We start from the raw sequence: 22,500 nt of genomic DNA on the forward strand, positions 1-22,500 counted from the left end.
AATAAAAAAAAAGTAAGAAAATAAGGAGAATACGAAGACCAGTTGACACATACAAGGCTGCACCTAATCACTTAAAACTTTCTAACTGTCACTGTCAACCATAAATTTATTCATCCTACTCTTGAGATTATCTAATGTGTGTTCAGTACAAAGTTCCACTCATTTATAACCCTACTTGTGAAATATTTTGCCTGTCACCTTTTAAGATCTGATTTTGTCTAGCTTATATCTATTCGTACGCGTCTTTTTTTTTGACAAAACGAAATCGGCAAGGTATTGTCCACATCTTGTCCCTGTGTGTGTGTGTGTGTGTGTGTGTGTGTGTGTGTGTGTGTGTGTGTGTGTGTGTTTGTGTGTGTGTGTGTGTTTTCATCTACTTGTCATAGTACATAGAAAGTTATGCCACATATTGAACGGTATTTAAGCGAAACAATGATAAATCAAGATAATTAAGTGAAACTGTATCACCATCGGTTTCTCTTCATATAAAATGGACGATATAGCAAAGAGAGAGAGAGAGAGAGAGAGAGAGAGAGAGAGAGAGAGAGAGAGAGAGAGAGAGAGAGCATTGGGATATAGCGTGAAGGTGACAGTCTGTTGCAAGGAACGTGTAATCTTTGTTCTGCCACTATCACCCACTATTTGCACAGGTGTCGCCGCCCAACGAGCATGTGGTCATCACGGAGGAGTACCCGTATCCATGGTGGCAGCGATACCAGCCCATCTCGTACAAGCTGCGCTCCCGCTCCGGCACCGAGGAGGAGTTCACTGACATGGTACACCGCTGCAACGCCGTCGGGGTCAGGTGAGATAGCGGGGCTGGAGGTTAAGTTAGGTTAGATTAGATTAAGTTCAGACATTAATGTGCCGTGTGTGTGTGTGTGTGTGTGTGTGTGTGTGTGTGTGTTTAGCTTGTATGCATGTATCATGCTGGAGCACTTCCTCTGATATTGCATGCTATTGATCTATTGTTCTAATTGGAAAAAAAAAATGTATTTCTGCACATCCTTATTTCCTCTTGTCTTGTTGAGTTTCTTGTGTTTGTTTCATAGTGTGTGTGCGTGCGTGCGTGTGTGTGTGTGTGTGTGTGTGTGTGTGTGTGTGTGTGTGTGTGTGTGTGTGTGTGTGTGTGTGTGTGTGTGTGTGTGTTTTAGGCTATAATAGTGAAAAAACTAAGATTTGAGTGAGACATGGGGTATGACTTAAGGAATAAAAACATTAATTTACATAAATAAGACGGGGTTTGCTTCCTTTATAGAATCGTTATAATTTCAGAACTGTACTGTGATATCCACCCAAACAGTTTATGCAGGCATAGCACTGCTCCGAAGACTACTGAATGATGTACTCAAGATAATAACTTTCCTCATCTTGGGTGCGCAGGATCTTCGTGGACTCCGTTGTGAACCACATGGCGGGGCTGGGACGCAGAGGTACGGGCTCGGCTGGCACTGCCTTTGATTCAGACAAGCTGGACTTCCCTGGCGTTCCATACACTGCCGAGGATTTCACGCCCAAAGACTTGTGTCCTTCACATGACGGTAAGCTGGAACGGTAGATGACTAGAACAGACTCATGGGTGAGGCTGTTAGCGCCGTGTCGATAGGAAGCTTTAAAAGATTGGAAAAAAAAAAAAATGGATAAGGGTGATAGATGGTTATAAGTATGTAGGTATGTTTTATACAATGACTGCCGTGTGTAGACATCCTGGCTCCTTGTAGCTTTCCCTATGGTATGTTATAAGACCGAGAAATTTGGAGACTTCAAACTACACACTCCTTGGGCACTGATAGAAACACTTGCAAATTTATTATGAAGGTAGGATATATTCGCTGTGAGAGGCTCTTGCATGAGATCGAACCGTCAACATAAAAAATACAAGTACAGCGATTTCGACATCGAAACCACATAACAACTGTCAGATTCCGCTATGGTATTTGGGATCTGTACCTTCGGTCATTTAGCTGTAACATAATGTATGCTTGTAGAGAAATAATTAGGGACCGTTTTGTCAAATGTTTTGGTATCTTAGCTCTACTGATTAAATTTAACAGGCTTTAGTGGAAATAACTGGAGTTTTCAAAGATGTTTACATGATTCTAGTGATACTTTAACAAGTACTCTACATCATCAATGAAAAGTACCCATGACAACCTAAATAATAATTCTTGTGGCCTTTGAAAATAGCTTGTGTTAGAATCCCACGCATTTAAAAATACGGGTCCATAATTCTACACAGTATCCAAACGCCTCTCTTCTTGTCGCAGGCAACGTCAACAACTATGGCGACCCTAACAATGTCCGCAACTGCTATCTGGTCGGGCTGACGGATCTGTACGGCGCCTCCACGCACGTGAGAGAGAAGGTGGCTGAATACTTCAACAAGCTGGTGGACATTGGAGTCGCTGGCTTCAGGATCGACGCCGCTAAGCACATGTGGCCTGAGGTACAAGTAAAGTGATTCCGCATGATTTTATCTCGAGGGTATTGAAAAGAAGATTAATAACTAGAAGGATTTCCTATCGTCAGTATGAAAATACTCATGGAAAACCTACCAGTCATCTATATGGTCCTTATTAATAATACTAATGAAAGAACAAAGCGTTTCAGAATATGAGCATAACGTGAGTGCTTCTGTGTTCAGGACCTGCAGGCTATGATGAGCTTGACCAGCGACCTCAACACTGATCAAGGCTTTCCCGCCAACACACGTCCTTTCTTTTACCACGAAGTTATCGACAGGAATGACGGCGCAGTCACCGTGCAGGAATATTACGGCATGGGTCAGTCCGTGAGGGAAGGGCCACTCGCTGGCACCATAAGCGGGATACTGCTATGCTATTACTACATTGTAGTAATCTCTGTAATTATTGCACCTAGTTTGGAGTGTTTATCTTCTTTAAAAAAAAAAAAGTCATCTAAATTCCCTGGCCCGCAGCATTGATCAGTCAGAAATGTTGGCCAAACGGTGCAGGTCACTCACAATTTTCTCTGGCCTCAGGTCGGATCACTGAATTCCGGTACTCGCAGAAGATAGCGTGGGGCGTGCAGGACCCCGGTCAGCTGGGTGGCGTGTACGACCCTGGCTGGGGAATGGCAGACCCCGACAAGGCCTTCGTGTTCGTCGACAACCATGACAATCAGCGAGGACACGGAGGGGCAGGTGAGTGCTAGCTGCTGTCATTACCTTGACTTCACACTCCTTCCATACAGTTGCCACGTCCCTCATTCTTTGATCCCACGCACAGGAGATACCCTAACCCACAAGTTCCCGAAGGACTACAGGCTGGGCGTGGCCTTCACCCTGGCTCAGCCTTACGGCTTCACTCGCATCATGTCATCCTACTTCTTCGGTGACGATTCGGACGCCGGGCCTCCACACCTGTCAGACTACAGGTGAGGCACCACTTCGATATTGGAGGCATCATATGGCCCAGGGAGAGTCAGTAATGAGGTAACGTTAGTGAGTGGGATGTGCATAGAACAAATTCAGGAGTCAAGATTCAGTAGGTGACTGAGTGATGTGTTGTCTCAGCACGGCCAATGTGGTGATCAACGCCGACAACCAGTGTGAAGGTGGCTGGGTCTGCGAGCACCGCTGGACCTCCATCTATAAAATGGTGAGGTCCAGATTGTACTGACAATTATTTATACAAGCATATCACATACTGTACTGTTATACCGATAAGAGGATATTTGTAACTCTGTCAGTTTCCTTCAGGTAAGATTCAGAAACGCTGTGGCTGATACTAGCAGCTGGGAGAACTACTACAGCGACGGTAACGTGGTGGCCTTCTCCAGGGGCAACAAGGGATTCTTCGCGATGGTCAAATACGGCACAGTGTCCCAGGTATGGCGAGGCTTGTGAAATGATTAAGAGTTTGTATTTGATACCTAACTGGTTGAGGACTCTTTCATGATAAGTGAGATGCAAAATAATTTATTCATGTTTTATGACCAAGAACTTGCTAATCATCATTATTCGTGTTTTCAGAGCTTTCAAACGGGGATGCCAGCCGGCACGTACCAAGATGTGGTGTCCTGCCAGAGTGTGACAGTCGGCGGGGACGGCACAGCCCACGTCTCCATCACTAACGAGGAGGAGCCTGTGTTTGCCATCTGTCAGGGTTGTGACTGTACCGAGCCGCCCGTTGTCACCGCCACCCCTGAACCAGGTGAGTTCTTTATAGTACCAGGAAATGAAGGTAAGAGAGATAAGTAGATTTCTGAAAAGAAATGGAGATAAGTAGATGGATTTCTGATTTCTGAAAAGTAATGGAGATAAGTAGATTTCTGAAAAGAAAGCAGTATATACTTGTACTAGGAAAATTCTACTTCTAGTACTTGCTTGTGTATAGGTGGTGCCCAAGAAAATACAGTTGTAAAAATCATCTGCCGTATATTGATATAATAATACTGTACAATATAAATAATGAGGTGAAGTGCCAAAGGGTCGCACGTCGACCTCCCGAGGCCTGGATGTCCGTCAGCAAGGCTGGGAGGACACAGACTGGGCTGATGTAGTGGTGGTTGCTGGCCGGGTCACGACATGGCTAGGGCTGGCGTCCGGAAGACAAAAGGGTGTGAGGGTTGATCTCATACCACGTGGTATGTCCCATGGTCAGGTCCCAGGGGACCGAAAAATGGAATGCAGAGGCAGGCGTAGCGTCCCGCCACATACTTTAAAGAAAGCATTAATATTTTTTTTGGATTGGCTAGTATAAACTATGTATGGTGTGCAAAGACCTGAGAGTAAGAATGGAAAGAGAGTAAACGAAAGCTGTTTCTTTAAATAAGGTGACTATCTCTTCTGTGGTGGCCCAGACACACTTCCCTCCCACCACTATATTGTGCGTGCTTTTAAATTTTTCAGTTGAATAACCATATGCGAAATAATTACATCCCGAAGTGGTAAATACATGCATCAGAACATCTTTTTTATCCATGAATAAAATACATATTATATACAGTAAACGAAAGTACTTAATTGTACTGCAGATACATTATTGTCGTATATTAAATTTAGTTAATGTGATAATGTTAATGCTTTACTCAGCCACTCCTCAGTGTTAGTGTCATCTTACCACGGCGGCACGTGACAGTACCACATCTGAGAGGCGCTCCCTCCCCACAGACCGCACGACGACCACCACCACCACCACGCAAGGACCCACGGAGCCCAGCATCACCGACGGCATCCACCGCACCGTCATCTTCATGTTCAAACAGACAAATGACGGTCAAGATTTGTTTGTGCGAGGTGGCATAGACAGCGCCCAGCGACCAGGTTAGTTTCTCTTACCTTGCCTTCTTACTTTCCTACTGGATTTATTTGTATGAACCTTCAGCATCATCTGCACATGCACTATTATAGTTGGTATTTTCTCCTTTAGAGACATCACGGCTTTCCCATTTACCTTTGTGAACACTTTCCATCCTAATAATAAATCATATCAACTATCCTGTCATTGTCCTTTTATTCTCTTCGTATATGAGTACGTCTTTTGAACAGATAAGTGTCACATCGAGTTAAAATGCGTTGTGTCCCATTTCTCCTAGGCTGCACCGAGGACGCCGAGACGGATCCGTGCGCCATCGACATTACCACCAACTCTCTCGGGACGACCAGTCATTATGATAAGTACAACTCGTGGCGTATTGGTGACACCCGCTTGGATTGGCAGGGCGCGCAGGCCGGCCAGGGGAGCTATGGCGGCCAGGCAGCTTCGGGAACACCTCTGGCATGGACTTCCAGCACGCCCGGCAACCCCGGCTACCAAGACTTGAACACGTCAGTGTCTGGCTTGATAATGGGTCTAAGTATTTCCCCCAACACGTGTGATGATGCAAGCATCGAGATTTCGCTCACTCTTTGATGACACATTCAACACACAGAATACACAATTAATCACAACTCGTCATAGCAACCTTGACGAGTTCTCTTCTCTTCATATTTTGAATTCTTAGGGTTAGGGAAAGTACTTTATATGTAAATGTCAAATTCCCTCGAGGTGACAAGCATGAGCATACACAGGACGACAGGTTTGCTAACATGTTGCTTTGAGGCGCACTAAGGGAGGGAGAAGTGACAGCCAAAAGAAGAGTTAAAAAGACATTTTTATTTTTATTTATTTATTTTTATTTTATCCTTTTTTTTTTTTTGCGAATATCGAAGTGCATACACCTTATATTTATCAAAGTTAAGAAAATGTAATTGCTATTTAAGAAGATCACGCATAGGAAGCGCATATAAGGCGATGATCCAGAAAGCGTACTACAGCTGATGATGTCAAGGGCTCTCGGATAAGAAGTGAAAGAAAAAAAAAAGATAATGCGAGTGTCTTGGAAAACATGGATGTTAATGTATGAAATAACTTGGTGTACATTCAGGTGCACGCGGCGCTTACGCAGCTTTAGCTTTTAGAAAACGGATGCATGCAACACGAGCTGCACACTTGTAAAGACTGATCACCCCTTAATCCTTTCTTGATCTTTGTTTCGTAAATAATTGGAGCAATTTTGTCATATTAGATTGTTGGAGAGAGAGAGAGAGAGAGAGAGAGAGAGAGAGAGAGAGAGAGAGAGAGAGAGAGAGAGAGAGAGAGAGAGAGAGGAAATAATACGTTTCGGATACCAAGTGAAATTCCAGGTACTACGTGTGTGCCCCCTTACCTTCTCTTACCGGACAGGAAGGTCACATCAGCTCCCTGGCATGTGCCCCGTATCTTTCCACAGCTAACTGAACAGGAACTTCATTGTGAAAAAATACAAATCCCAGTCCATGCCCTAATTATTTCTGTCAGGCCTGGTATCGTGCCCTCTGTGTAGTGAGTCAGTAATGCAGAGTAACAATGAAGTTCCTGTAGATAATAGGACCACATTCTGAAACACCTCTGCTCCGCATCTCCACTATTTGAAAAGATTCTAGTTGGTGCACGAGTTTTTAAGGATGTTTTTAGGATTCTAGGGACAGATTAGCAAAATTTCCACATTATTAACAAGAGAAACAGTCTTGAGAACCCTACTAATCATCTCTTTGGCCTTTGAAAATAGTCGTGGTGAGAGAGCAAAGCGTTTCTCAATATGGGCCATAATTGGATCGTACTTATTGGGGGTTTCACCACAATCGGCTCCTCGTCTTTCGTCTTGGTTATCATATGGTGTTTTATCTTGTTCCAGATTCGGGGACCATTACTGGATGGTTGACGTAGATATGGATTGTTCTCAGACTGAAGATGGATGGTTCGAAGTAAAGGCCTTCCTTACCAATGGAAATGGCTGGGAAGGAAACATTAACCAGGTAGGAAAGAAATGCAAAACCAAGCAGGAAGATGGCGTTAGGTTAATAGTAAGGTGATATCTAGCAAGTATAGAAGAGGCACAAGAAGGTAAGAAAACATTGGGTAAGTGAGGGAGAACCATCGACGAGGGGGAGGCTGGTCGTAGTCTCAAAAGTCGAGTAACCTGGCAGCACTCGCTTACACTGTTTTGCGTTTCCACCACTAGCTTATTTAAGTCTTCTGACCTCGTGACATTCTCCTTGTAAAACTCGACTTCTGATACATGGATTCCAAGTAGATCAGCAGATACTAAACACAAAGGACTGTGACTGTGCATAGAAAATAATCATAATCTATGGGTAAGAGATGACCTCAGTAACTGTCCTAGAAGAATAATCGTCTCTCATGTTTCCAGCCATTAAAGTACTGTTGATGACATGTTGCAGATTAACGGGTGTTCAGGGACCGCTGGCGGCCGCGCTCCATACAGCAGCCAAAACCACTTCGCTCGCTGCGGCTACATAAACGTTTTCGTGTTCGACTCTTCCTCCTGCACGATCGACGCTTTCCCGTAGTGGACTAAAGAAACACAGCAATAAAGCTTATATATAGCATATTAATTTTCTTTTGTCATACTGACCTATTTTTCATACGACAACAACTTTGAAATTATTAGTTTTCACTTGCCAGTGCTGCATGAAGTGTTTTGAAGCATACTACCAGAAACTGCGTTAATCACAGAACATTTATGTGGACCTATATAATCATGGGATAGGACGAGCCTGATGCGCGTGCAAATGCACAGTGCATTAGTGCAGACTGTTCATAGGATATACTATGACCGAGATATACTGATTCAATTTACTGGTGTTAATATACGTAGGCTCTGCGCATCCCAGGATAATTTGTATGCATGTCTTCAGTATATTAGAATTGCAGGACGTATATTACCTGAAATTGATTTAAATGTTTGTTTTTAAGTAGTTCCAGGGTTTTTTCCTGACCCTGGGTAGCTAAAGTTTCTTGTTCAGTACATCTACATATCTCAATTGTTATACTTCTAATTGCCTGGAGGAGGAAGGGCTGCAGCTTCTGGCCTCTCACTGTACCTACAAATAAGGGAATATCTTCTTCTTGTGACTTGTTCCGCTTTATTTCGCTTCTTAGATCGTCGTCATCTTTTTAAGCAGAAATTTGACACCTACTTTCCGAACACTGGATTATGAAATTTTTAGTATATCTGATTGCTTTTTTCTATATCTTTCCTATCACCATATAATCATAACACGATACATATCCATCCACCCTCCTCCCCTAGTCTTCAGTGCCACTCCTCCAGGTCAATTATATTTGACACTTGCCGAGTAGAAGACAGATACAAAGTTACAAACCCATGATCAGCTGACCCGCCCAGACTTACGGGGTGGCTCATCCCGCTATCAGGACGTTCGTTGTTTACTCGCCAAACCTGACCTTGAAAATTGGTATTCTATGGTGGTGGTGTGAGTAGCAGTGAGAACATTGCCATCCACACTAAGGCTTGAGAGGAGGAGCAGCTAGAGGGGCAAGTACAGTGTATGTTGAGGGGCGTAGCAGAGGGGAAGGAGGGAGGGAGGATCACTGAGTCACGGGAGGAACCGCGAGCCTCAAGGAAAACAATGTCCTAATATCTCGCCCACTAGGTACTGTATTCATCATTGCTAAAGACTGAACCTAAAGCCGTCTTGAATACGTAGGTATACATATTTGATATTCTTGTTTAATGATATAATGCTAAATGGGTGGTGATTTATCCATCACTAGGTGTTTTAGAAAATAGCACATCTTATCAGTTGAAGGTGGGAAGATAAAGTAGTTTCATGCAACACTTCCTTTCTTTCTGGCCTCTTTCCCAATGCACATCAACCTTTGGGAAGTAATAAGGTAGGATGTGAGCAATGAGAAAACTAACCAAACCAGACACAAAGTAGGGATTTATCCAGCAATGAAGATGGACGAGGCATGTTGCTGTATGTTAAACAAAGAATATTTTTGGTTTTATTATAGTTTAAGCCATTACACACTACGTGGTAATAACCTACCTCATTTTGTTCTTCTCACTATTCGAATCATTTCTAATGATTACACTACTTGTCGGAAATTAATAATAACGCCACAATAGGCCTGGGAATGCACAGCGCTCTCAACTTTTTCTAAGTCCACAGGTAAACATAAATGGTGTATTGTTGCCTGAACTTCAGTTGTTAGGTTAGGTTAGGTTAGGGTTTTATTATAGTTTAAGCCATTACACACTACGTGGTAATAACCTACCTCATTTTGTTCTTCTCAATATTCACATCATTTCTAATAATTACACTACTTGTCGGAAATTAATAATAACGCTGTGGGCCGTGGGTAGAGATTGGGGACATTGGCTTAAACTATAAATTTACCATATTTTTTTATTCTTTGGAATTTGAAAGGCATTTTTGTAATTTTATGAGTGTGAGGATAAAACAAAAGTGGAGACTTGCTATTGGTGTCCATTTATAGGAACCCTATCAGTGATAAGGTGAATAATGAAAAGCTCTGGAGTTTACCACAGGAAATCAACATTGATAAATCTCAATACAAAGAAGTGTTTGGTGATTTAAATCTGCTGGGTATTGACTTGGGATCTTTGACAGTTTGCGTTGGTGAGTGTAATCTTGAACATGATTTCATTGAAAAAGTATGTGATTGTTATTTTACTTAGCATGTACACAATGTAACCAGATCCAGAGGAGGTGACAGGAGAAACTTACTGGTTCTTGTCTTTACTGAAGATGAAGAACTGGTTGAAATTGTAAGCATTATGAGTCTTCTTGGGAAGAGTAACCACACCTGCTTACACTTTAACTGTGAGATAAAGGCACCTGATGCACAAAGTTAAAGAATAGTTAATGTGTATAAAAAGGCTAACTAGTTATGAAATAATGAAACAAAAATTGAATGCAAACTGAGGGGAGTACTTTGGCAATAATAATGTAAATTAATTTGGGAAAAGTTCTTAGATAAGTTTCAAGAGACAGTAATGGAATGTGTTCCATGACAAGAATTCTGGGATAAGGATGTGATGAGAACTAATACCAATGATTAGGAAATTAAGGTCCAGGATAAAACTAAAGGAAAGATTATGGAACGATTCAAGAACATGAGGAAAAATATGGAGGGAGTTGAACAAGACTTTATGTATCAAATGAATCTGACAGAATACTGTAATATCAACAACCAAATGAGGAGAGAAATAAGAGAAGCTCTTGAAAATAAATAGAAAACCATAAGAAATAATATACAATCTAATCCAAAGGTATTCTGGAGCTATGTACAGAAGACAAAATACAAACCTTTAGTCACTGACTTGTATGTTGATCGTGAAAAACGAGAAAAGACTGCCAGTAAGAAAGAAAAGGCTGAAGTCCTTGCCAAATTCTTCAACAGTGTATTTGTGAATGAATGTCAGAGTGATGTACCAAGCCTGGAAACAAAACAGATTGAGCAGTTATCATTTATGGAGGTAACAAGAGCACAGAATGAAAGAGCCATACTAAACTTGAGAAAAAATATTTCACCAGGACCAGATAGACTTACCTACAGGTTATCAAGGAGATTAGAAGCCATCCAAGAGCCATTGGAGTTTATTTTCAATTTGTCCTTGAAGTAACGTGAACTTCTTCAGGACTGGAAGAGAACAGTTGTTACTGCTATCTACAAAAGGGAGACAAAAGTGATCCAGGCAATTACAGACCAGTAAGCCTCACCAGTGGCCTGTGTAAAATCATGGAGACAATTCTGAGGGAAAGAATAATCACACACATGAAGAAGAATCAGTTCAACAATAGCCAGTTTGGTTTCTTATCTGGAAGGCCAATTGTGCTTCAGCTGATAAAAGTACTTGACAAGGGGACAAAGATTCTGGATGAGGAAAATGCTATTGTATTTTATATGGTGATTTCATGAAGGCCTTTGATACAGTTCCACACAGACAACTGGTGGAAAAGTTAAGAAGTTATAACATCAGAGGAGACATACTCGGGTGGATCAAGGCATTTCTAACTAGCCAAACTCAGAGAGTGATAGTGAATAGTGGAGCAGCTTCATGGCAGGCAGTCACAAGTGGCATACTACAAGGCTTGGTTCTCTGCCAAATTTAATGGATCATATAAAAAATATCAGTGAACATAGTGGTTGTGACAAACAGCAAAGTGATTAGAGCAGTGCTGGGAAGTGATCTGACAAGTGGTTGCTGAAGTTTCACCCTGAAAAATGTTGCTTTATGAAAATAGAAAGAACAGAGGTCAGCAAAAGACAGTATGAGATCAATTCTGGAGTACCGATGAAGGAGGCTGTGAAGGAGAAAGATCTTGGGGTAATAATGGACAGCACACTGACATTTGAGGAACACCTTGCAGAGAAAGTGAACAAAGCCAACAGACTGACAGGACTAATCTGAACAACTTTTAGCAACCTGGATGAGGCATTGTTTTATTTGTATCACTGATGAGGCCACTGCTGGAATATGCCAATCAGATATGGTGCCTATATAAAGTCAAAGACAGAAAGTATTGAAAATGTACAGTGAAGGGCAACCAAACTCATCCCAACACTTGTGACTTAACATATGAAGAGCAATTAAAAGAAGGTTGGACTTACCAACTCTTACATGCAGGAGAGTCTGTGGAGATATGATTGACGTTTATAAGATAATGAATGGAATAAGTGGTGAAAAATTTTTTAAGAATTTATTTGTATAAAGAAAAGGGTGCTCAAGAGGACATGGCAAGATCTTCAAGCAACTGGTAAAACTTAATGCTAGAAAATATTAATTCTGCCAGAGGGTGATAAACACCTAGAACAGCCTACCAGGGGCTGTAATTGCATCACATCAGTTGTGGAATCTGAAAGACAGTTAGACAAAGTCTGGAAAAATCAAGAATTAAAATATAATTATAAAGCAAATTTAAATACCATCCACCACCCAAACAATACAAGAAGTAGATGACTGAATGAAAAACTGATGTCACAGGCCTGAGAAATCAGGCCTGCTACCACAGGTCATCTGCAAACATCTGGAAGCAGAGTGTTATGATGATCATATATAAGAATGTAATGGGTAATGTAAGCAAGTTGTGGCATTACTCTCTTTGGTTCAGGAAGTGTTGGAGCTTGTGTTTAGCTACACTGCCTTAGCACTTATTCTTTATCACAGCCAGTAAAGGAAATTGTAGATGGATTATCCTTTTCTGTCTATCCACACCCCCATGAGGTAGTTATAAAAATCAAGTCAAATACTGAATCAACTTTATATTATAATCTTCAGTTCTTTTCAGATATTTTATATTCACTTATATCTAATGGAAGATGGTGGGAAAAAAGGAGAAATAAGGACATTAAAAGAAATGAAAATGATGATTGGTGGTCTGTCTTTATGTAGGTATGTATGTATTAGCTAGAATACTTTTTTATGCTAACAGGAAATTGTAATATCTGTTCTAATGTAACCTTATTTTTTCCAGTTACTGTTAATTGCATGAACCAGAATGGCATCAGGCTACTCAAGGCTAGGAGGTGAGGGCAATGGCCAGTCCCAACGCTCTTATGGCACCGCCAACCCAGGTGTTGGATTTGCCCCAGCAGCAAGATCAGGAACAGAATTCTTCCAGGTAAAGATTCACATATTCTTGATACTTTGTATTGGTGAGTTATGAAAGTTTCTAAATAATGAACTAGTATTGTGGGTTAATATTGATTAAAGAAGCTATATTTGTTAAAAGTACAACTATTATGGTAGCTAATTTTTGCTGAATGGAATATGTTTCTGTGAGTGAAGTAATAGTAAGAGTTAGTAAGAAATTAAGTTCTTCTCTAGAATTAGCCACTTTTAATTCTCTCTCTCTCTCTCTCTCTCTCTCTCTCTCTCTCTCTCTCTCTCTCTCTCTCTCTCTCTCTCTCTCTCTCTCTCTCTCTCTCTCTCTCTCTCTCTCTCTCTCTCTCTCTCTCTCTCTCTCTCTCTCTGGTGTGTTAATTGAGTGACAGGTGCTCAATAAGGTGTTGTGGCAAGAAAAAATAATTGGTCTTTGGTTATTTAGTGTTGCTGGTGATAAAACGATGAAGACGAATTGTTTAATTATTTATAGATGCTTATTTATTGGTTTATCTACTGTATTTGTGTGTGTGTGTGCCCTGGTTCATAGTAGTTGTCTGGTCACTGATAAGACACAAAGTACAAAATCATTTCAGGCTCTAGTGGGTTATTTTCAACTATTTATATAATCTTGGCCATTTTTATCATATTCTCTTAGATGAGCCATTAATCTTTGTTTACTTTGCAGCTGTGTGACAAGATAACAACAAATCTTTTCTCAATCAACAATGCAACAAACACATTGGAGAGATCACTAAAACAAGTGGGCACAACGACAGATAACCAGCAGCTGCGAGACAGAATGTATGTTTCAAGTGAAGGATGCAGTGAATGACCTATGCAGTTGATTATTACTTATCTTCCTCAATACAAGTTAATTTTACGTAAATGCTTTTATGTCTTGTTTTCATCTGCTCATTCATTCTTTGATTAACAGGCATTGTTTTTCCTGTAAAGAAAGATACAAAATGACATTCTATTGAACAGCAAATGTATAAGGGATGTAAGAAGGATTGTATAGATAAGATCCATGGGGTTAGTAATCAGAATAGTTTAATCAGTTTAAACTTAATAAAGGAAGATTTTAAAAATGAGGTAAGAAAAAACTGGTTCACAAATGGAATGCTAGAAGACTGGAATAGTCTCTGTAATCAGGCTGTTAGTGTCAAGTCATTTGAAAAGATCAGATAAATTTATGGATAGGGATAATAGTGTTGAAATTGTAAATCAATTGTGGCAGGGTAAATCAAAGGTCAGATGTACGGCATTTGGTTTTATTGATGAAAGCCAGAATGTACATGTCTAGCAAGGATGCCAGGAGTATGCTCCCTCCAACATAAACAAACAAAAGATGCACACTATCCGTAAACCACAGCTCACCCACAGCTTAAACATTATTAACATATTCCCTCTCTTTTAAATATAACTAAAAAAGCTTTCTCTTACATGAACAAGAAACTTAACAACAAAAAAATATATTGTAGGAAATAAATGTTCCATCTCATTCACAACCAGTATAGTCCACTAGTATTTGCTTACAATTTCAAAGATCCACTTTCAAAAACTCTAACTTTTCTCAAAAGATTTACTTCCTTCTTTGTCAGTACATCAGCCAACTGTGCTTTTGAATTAACCCAAAATATCTTTAACTCACCATTTTGAATAATTTCTTAGAGGATAGTTATGTCAGTTCTTAATCTCTTTCCCTGAAACATTTTTAACTGAGTACATAGTATCATAAAGTGAATGGTTGTCAAAAAATAGTTCCACAGGCTGCTTACTTTCATAACTGTACAGTATTTGAGACAGCATACTTCCCAGGTAGTAGGCCATATCCACTGCTACATCTGACAGTGTTTCAGCAGCAAGGGTGCTTTTCACAACTCTTCTTATTTTCTTTGCCTTTCAGCACAAAGGAGAACTATTTCCATTTTCATCTATGAAAAAAATAACAAAGCCCCCACTACTACTAAATCCATCATGAAGATTAACAAAGGAAGCATCACTATATATAACTAACTTGTACTTAGAGATATCACCCAGGTCTGGGAAGTACATTGAACTCTTAAAAGTACAGGCTTTCCTCAGACTGAATTCCTTCTTTTTTCTCAAATCCTCTGGCAACCAGCTGTGCTTTAATTTTCTTTATTCTATCACTGCTTTCCTTTTCTGTTACTATGTATTGAACTGACACTACTTTTTGACACATGTTTGGAACTTCCTTATATACTCCAAAATTCTTCCAGCTTTTCATTTCATCTTTTGGTTTCTCAAGTTCAATATTTTTGGTATTTTTACAAGCCATTACTGTTTCATGGATTTTTTGCAGTTCCTGAGCATCATCATTTTCCAATATTGATACCCACTTTTCTATGTTTTATTCTAGTCAAGGGGTGATATGTGTCCATCTTCGTGCTTAATATTCCCCCAATTACTGTATTTTCTTGTAGATTTTCCAGCACAACTATGCATTCACTATCTGCTATTTATCTGACTGCCAAGCATTGACATTAAACAACAACAGAGACACTTCCTACCCTTGCTGCTGTTTATTGTGTAAGGGATAGTGTCATACATTTCTAGTGTCTAGATTAGTGACCACTTTTATATCAAGAGATTAGGATGATGGTAATCAGAAGGATTTGAAGATAGATTTATGATCATTATCATATATATATATATATATATATATATATATATATATATATATATATATATATATATATATATATATATATATGCTTGCACTGTTTTTTTTTTTTTTTTTTTTTTATTTATTATCTTTTTATATACACAAGTTCACAGATCAACAGCAGTGCTGGAGCTGCAGTGCAGGAGATCACTGGACTTCTACGTACCCTGCAGCCCCTTGCTCAGGGTGACAGGCAGCGGCGGGTGCAAGCAGATCGATTACACAATGAATTCCAATCCTCAGCTTCACGCTTTGCGGAGGTTCAGAAAGTATGTTTTTTTCCACAATTTTGTGATTACCTTATATAAGCTACCTGAAATTGATGTAAAATAGAGGTGAAAACTCATGTGTTGGCTGGACAGTCAAGGTCAACCAAACTCCACTAGAGCTTTGGTGATTGCCATAGCTCAGTTGAGAGTCATGTTGAGTGTTCTATTACTGGTTCATCTCCTGGCTGCTCATCCCTCATTGCTGAATCCTTAAAATTAAATTTCTATGTATTTGAAGATACAAAATAACTGGTTTACAGCAGTATTTTTGGTCTTTTGCATAAAATTTGTCTTTTTATGTATTATTATCTTCAGTTTCACTTTGGGCTATAGAAAATTACTTCTCCTTTCCTAGTATTAAAAGGTGAAATTTCAGTGTTACCTAATAAGAGAAAAAGATAACTCTATTATTTTGTGTCATGTTATTGGCTGAGTTTACCTTTAAAGGGAACATGTTTTCTTAGTGTCCCCCGTGTTCCATTTACCTGCCTTTCAGACGTTATCCTTATTCTTTGTTATAAGTTAGTATAAGGCTTACTTACTCATTTTATATCATGTAGTATTATTCTCTTCATAGTTTAAGTTCTCTATATGTTTGTATGTGTAAGGGAGGAAGTGTAATTGAGGTGGAAATATGTTGAAATGAGGGGAACTTGAGTATGCAACACATTCCAGAGAGGGGAAAGGCAGAGCGCCTTGAGGTAGAACAGAGGGGAGGCGTCTCTCAGGAGGAATTTTGGTGTGGAATGGTGATGGAGTGAGTGTGTGGAGGTATTAGTGATGTGGCGGTATAACCTTGATATCCAAGATCAGGTTAGTGAGTCTTTTGTGGTACCAAGAGGTCTTGTCTGCTGAAATTTGGTTGGTGAATTGTGCTGGTGAGCATAGGTCAAACTGGCCGCCATTTTGTGAGTGGAGGCTGTGGTGTTGTCCTTGGAAGCTGGTGTTGTGATGTTGTGATGGTGATTTTGGGGATGGGGTTATGGTGTTATAGGTTATCTTTGGTGATGCTAATGTCTTGTTAGGTTTGAGGAGGTGAAATACGGGAATTATTATTTGGAGATGCTGTGATGGCGTCTGGGTAAATTCCTATGGCTGAGAAAAAATATTTCAGTGGCCGGTGGAGGTGTAAACGGGTTCTGGCGTTGTGTGTAGTGACAGAAACATCATATATTAACATGTACTACCTCATTTTGTTTGTGAATTATTAGTATTAATATATAATGTTGTAACAGAATAATTGTGTTTTCTACTCCCCCCAACATTGATCTGGTATTTGAGGTGATTCTTGGTGTGCTGTGTCAAGCTAAGGGTACAGTGAGAGGGTGTAATTCTGGCAATTTCAGATAGGTCGGGTAGGCACTTGAAGACTTTAAAAATCCAGACCTTTAAAACTTTTCAGGATCATTGTAACGTCCACCTTCTTGGAAAGATAACTGGGATCGTAAGCTTGTGACATTTGTATTAAATTAGAAGCACGTTCATTCTTTGTATTATGGATATAATTTTACAAATACCACTTTTGTGCTACAGAAAGTAGTGAGCACACTGAGGACGGCACGGCTGCCGGCTGACATGGTGGCTGTTGAACAGGACAACACCTCTGCCACTGACTCCATGATTGCAGCAGAACAACAAAGTCTAGCAAAAATGAAGCAGTTAGAGGTAAATCAAATCCTTGCACTATTATTGTACATTTCATTATTTAAGCCTTTATTCACTCTGTTTCCTCCTTCAGCACACTCCTCCATACTCCCCTGCCAGCTGTTTCACCTTCTTTGTGTCACCCACCAGTGCAGTATCATCTGCCAACAGCAGCTTATTCAGGCTCCACTCTGTCCATCACCGTCATCCAAGATCAAACCTGAGTCTAACATTCTTGCCTTCACCTTCCTTACAGAACTGTACATATACATATATCACATCTGAAAAAGAAGTAAAGCAAAAATTTTACCCTCAGGACATGGAATTTGAAGCAGCCATGAACCAGGAGCGGGAGCAGAGAGTTCAGCGCCTGGAGTCTGACATCATCGACATTAATGAGATCATGCGAGATCTTTCCTCCATAGTCACTGCCCAAGGAGAAATTGTGGGTATGTTGATATTATATTCTTTTGGATCTGTTTTTCATTGGAAATGTAATGAGTGCTTCCTAATACAGTAGGATATGCGACAACACATGGTTGTTATAACGTACCTACTGGAGTACCTACTTGCAAAGCAGCACAAAACCTGGGATGGTAAGAATTTAGGACTAGTGCAAAATTTGAGGATTGTGAAATTAGGATAGCATGAAACTTGGGAAGTTACTGTATTTGTTGTGCAAGTTTTTTTTATTTATTTATTTTTTTTTATTTATTTATTTTTTTTTTTTTTACTGTAGTTTTTTATATTATTTTCTGATTCCTTGGAACCAGTTAATTTTTTTCCGTAGATTCTTCAGTCGCCATAATGCACATTTGTCATAATGAATGCTACATTGAAACGAATCATGTTTGTTGTCGTGCACCCTACTGTATTTGCAACTAGCTAATGTTGAACTTTAGTAATTATGTACAAAATCAGGTGATGGATATTGTCATAAATCCGTAGTTTGTTTGAACATTTATAACATCTGTTGTGGATAAAAGAAAAATCCCTGGCTAGTTGAGGTGCAAGGTGTCAGTTGGTGTAAAGATTGGTCATAGCCTTCAGCCTCTTTGTGTTAGAAAAGACCAGTGACTGACTAAGTGTGGCAGGGAGGACTCAGAGCGGATTACTTTATTTATGATGTGTGAAATATTCTTCAGATCATCTTATTGTCAAAAGTTGACTTTGATAACCTTTTACAGACTCAATCGAGAACAATGTGGAATCTGCTGCTGGACACGTGGAGGAGGCCAGAGAGGCGCTTGTCAAGGCTGCCCGGTACCAGGTGAGAAATTTCAGAATATCCCACTGTGATGTACAGCAGACTCAATATGATGAAACATTTTATATTGATTGCTCTGTCTAAGCCCCCTCCCCCCCTCTCTCTCTCTCTCTCTCTGTCTCTGTCTCTCTGTCTCTGTCTCTGTCTCTCTGTCTCTGTCTCTGTCTCTCTGTCTCTGTCTCTGTCTGTCTTTGTCTCTGTCTCTCTCTGTCTCTGTCTCTCTCTGTCTCTGTCTCTGTCTCTGTCTCTCTCTGTCTCTGTCTCTGTCTCTGTCTCTGTCTCTCTGTCTCTGTCTCTGTCTCTGTCTCTCTGTCTCTGTTTCTGTTTCTGTTTCTGTCTCTCTCTCTCTTTCTCTCTCTTTCTCTCTCTCTCTCTCTCTCTCTCTCTCTCTCTCTCTCTCTCTCTCTCTCTCTCTCTCTCTCTCTCTCTCTCTCTCTCTCTCTCTCTCTCTCTCTCTCTCTCTCTCTCTCTCTCTCTCTCTCTCTCTCTCTCTCTCTCTCTCTCTCTCTCTCTCTCTCTCTCTCTCTCTCTCTCTCTCTCTCTCTCTCTCTCTCTCTCTCTCTCTCTCTCTCTCTCTCTCTCTCTCTCTCTCTCTCTCTCTCTCTCTCTCTCTCTCTCTCTCTCTCTCTCTCTCTCTCTCTCTCTCTCTCTCTCTCTCTCTCTCTCTCTCTCTCTCTCTCTCTCTCTCTCTCTCTCTCTCTCTCTCTCTCTCAAGTGATGTATGATGTATGTAGGTAATACATGGTATGCACATCTTGAACTTTTAAAACTCTCAGTAAGTCAGTCACACTTCAGACAGAGTCTTACTTTCAGAACAAGAGTCGGCGAAAGATATGCATCTTCATCCTTATTTTGGTCATAGTGCTTGCCCTCATTGGAATTATCATTGGGATTCACTTTGCTACCAAAAATTAGGAATTCTATATACTCAGCTAAGAAATTGTAAGTATTTTTATATGACTCCCTTTTCTATTAACAGTATTTTACACATGCATGACATACATACATACATACATACATACATACATTCCATTGGTTATTGTCAAAAATATTTGATGAGTAATTAATTCTATGCACCTAAGGATTCCAAAACATTGCTTCTAGTCACAGTGTACAGTAATAAAACTACATTGGATGCATCCATTGGAAATGTACATTAAAGAGTTGAAATATTCAGAGCTACTAATTTTATGATGATTGGTTTTCATGATTAACAGCCAGATGATAATATTGATTTGCATAATGGATTCTATTCAGAGTACAATGTTTGTCAGGTCTTGTTAATAAGGCAGTATATGTTGGGAAGAACAGTGGGATAATGAAGATGTACTCCAATGAATTTAAAGATTGAGGGAAATATGAGGACTAATTATAGTGTAATGTGAAAGACTGGTGGTTTACTAGGATTTGCAGCATTTCAGCTATCACTAATGTTTTTTGTTATTTTTGATGGTGTTTTTGTTTTTATTATTATTATTATTATTATTATTATTATTATTATTATTATTATTATTATTATTGCTGTTATTGTCATTATTATTATTGTTTTTATTATTGTTATTTTAACATTATTAGTGATGAGTCCTGCAACTTACTAATATCCCATTCTACAAAGGAGTATGTTTGTATGTGTTAAGGCAAATGCATCATCTTGCTTAGCCCAGGATGCAAGAGAACCAACAATAATTATGATTGCTAATGCTAATCATGTTCATTGGTTCTACAAAAATTTATTTGCAGTTTATTGATGTTCAGTAATGCAGCATGAAGACAAAATTATCCTCATTTGATAATTGCTATTTTCCATGGTTCTGCTTACCTGCTTACTAGAATGACATTGTAAACAAACTAATTTTTTTTTTTTTACATCTTTGAAAATTATAAATGTTATTTTCTGTATTTTTAAATATTAAAATCAGAAACATTGAGGCAAATTTTAGACCACTCATACCCAAGACATGACATAGACAGCCATGTAAGGAGGTGGTGCTCTATATGATGAGGAACTGACTACTACTACTACAGATATTTCTGAAAAATTATGTAGGTAGTTTGTTTTTAAGGTGACAGTAGTTTAATTGCCATGCTTATGACTTATGTGATCTCCCCATACTAGTGAGTTAAACAGATCTCTGTACACTTCTGTATTTTGGAATGCCTTATAAGTATCCAATCAGCTGAAGCATAGAATGGGGAAAAAAAAATGATTATCAAATAAAATGAGCTTCACAAAAATTTAGTAATACAGAAACAACTGAAATCTTTGTCAGTCTTAACACATTGAAAGCTTGAAAATAGCAAGTAGCAAATATATACAAAAAGGTATTTTCTATCTTTTAATTTAAGAAGTTGTTATATGATATTTGATTTAGATATACATGATGAAAACTACATTTTACTTATAACGAGAAAACAAGCTGTGATGTTTGACTTTGGCAGGATAATGCATTGTTGTATTTGTTATCATTAAGGAAAATTAATTAGGTGTTTGCCATGGAAAGATTATATGTATATTGTTTGTGTTTACAAAATCATGAGCATCTGTACAGACTGTACCAAATGAAGCACAACACAAGTTAATGGTACAAATTGGAAGTTTCTTTGTTATTCAGTAATTGACTGGAACCATTTATGTTATAAAAAGTGTATCAGTTATTTATTTTTTTTCCAAACACATGAGGATGAATTCATATTTGAAATACAACCAATTTGGTTATAAGTTTACTTGATTGAATAGATCGTAATGGTGTTGAAAATAACTTAAGGAAGTTTGTATTCATGAAACTTGAATTTTGTGGTGGATACAAAAATATTCATGCATTTGTCTGCACCATACAAAACAGTATGACACACACAAACACACACACAGCATACACAAAATTACATCATCATTGCCTTATCTTTGCATGCGCAGTATTAACTTGATGTGTCCTGTCAAGTAGTGGGGGATCTGTGTGCTGATATCCTTGCTCTCTAACACTGTGATGGCACTTGGAAACTCTGAGTGCATGTCTGCTACTGTCTGCTGTATTCTGTCAAGGGATGGCATTTTCACAAGTGGGAAAGTTGACAGTTTTTCTCAAGTCATGTATCCTGTCATGCTCAGGAGAGTTACATCTAAGGAGGATTAAAGTTAGTTCCATGGAGAGAGCTGAATGACTAGACTGTATGGGAATTGTGCAAACTTCTCACAAATTTCTATCTCACATGCTCTCAGTGCAGGAGGTACAGACTGCAAGTTAGAAAATTTATGAGGAAGATATTGAAAAATAATATAGAAAGACTCTCTCTCTCTCTCTCTCTCTCTCTCTCTCTCTCTCTCTCTCTCTCTCTCCTCTCTCTCTCTCTCTCTCTCTCTCTCCTCTCCTCTCTCTCTCTCTCTCTCTCTCTCTCTCTCTCTCTCTCTCTCTCTCTCTCTCTCTCTCTCCTCTCTCTCCTCTCTCTCTCAACAAGTGTTATGGCTTGTATATATATATATATATATATATATATATATATATATATATATATATATATATATATATATATATATATATATATATATATATATATATATATATATTATTTTTTATTTTTTTTTTTTTATTATTTTTTTCACAAGTACATCATCTTTCCTAGTGAAAGAAGTACAAAGAAATTTATGTTGAATTTTGGCAAACCAGGAATTCTAGTTTACATTGTGTAGA

At 39.2% G+C, this 22,500-nt stretch overlaps 2 protein-coding genes across 9 annotated transcripts in view; both read left to right on the plus strand.

The window, feature by feature from the left end:
• The window catches only part of LOC135114619 (alpha-amylase-like), a 9,421-nt gene extending 1,527 nt beyond the window's left edge, over positions 1-7,894 (plus strand). Inside the window, exons 3-15 of the mRNA XM_064030409.1 lie at positions 651-805; positions 1,384-1,541; positions 2,268-2,446; positions 2,645-2,783; positions 3,002-3,163; positions 3,249-3,396; positions 3,536-3,620; positions 3,722-3,850; positions 3,995-4,175; positions 5,135-5,287; positions 5,560-5,791; positions 7,180-7,300; positions 7,727-7,894. Coding sequence (XP_063886479.1) covers positions 651-805; positions 1,384-1,541; positions 2,268-2,446; positions 2,645-2,783; positions 3,002-3,163; positions 3,249-3,396; positions 3,536-3,620; positions 3,722-3,850; positions 3,995-4,175; positions 5,135-5,287; positions 5,560-5,791; positions 7,180-7,300; positions 7,727-7,855 — 1,971 coding nt within the window. The 3' untranslated portion in view covers positions 7,856-7,894. The remainder of the gene's footprint in view (positions 1-650; positions 806-1,383; positions 1,542-2,267; positions 2,447-2,644; positions 2,784-3,001; positions 3,164-3,248; positions 3,397-3,535; positions 3,621-3,721; positions 3,851-3,994; positions 4,176-5,134; positions 5,288-5,559; positions 5,792-7,179; positions 7,301-7,726) is intronic.
• A 792-nt stretch (positions 7,895-8,686) lies between these two features.
• Positions 8,687-22,500, plus strand: part of LOC135114651 (syntaxin-7-like) — a 44,825-nt gene continuing 31,011 nt past the window's right edge. Inside the window, exons 1-8 of one of the 8 annotated variants that reach the window (XM_064030541.1) lie at positions 8,687-8,844; positions 12,815-12,961; positions 13,631-13,746; positions 15,741-15,903; positions 17,437-17,568; positions 17,864-17,996; positions 18,735-18,817; positions 19,628-19,756. In XM_064030541.1, the coding sequence (XP_063886611.1) occupies positions 12,839-12,961; positions 13,631-13,746; positions 15,741-15,903; positions 17,437-17,568; positions 17,864-17,996; positions 18,735-18,817; positions 19,628-19,729 (852 nt within the window). In that variant the 5' untranslated portion in view covers positions 8,687-8,844; positions 12,815-12,838 and the 3' untranslated portion in view covers positions 19,730-19,756. The other 7 variants (XM_064030472.1, XM_064030483.1, XM_064030504.1 and 4 more) reach the window with 7 other exon arrangements.

The sequence above is a fragment of the Scylla paramamosain genome, chromosome 2 (assembly GCF_035594125.1).
Source record: "Scylla paramamosain isolate STU-SP2022 chromosome 2, ASM3559412v1, whole genome shotgun sequence".
In the NCBI taxonomy this organism is placed as follows: Eukaryota; Metazoa; Arthropoda; class Malacostraca; order Decapoda; family Portunidae; genus Scylla; species Scylla paramamosain.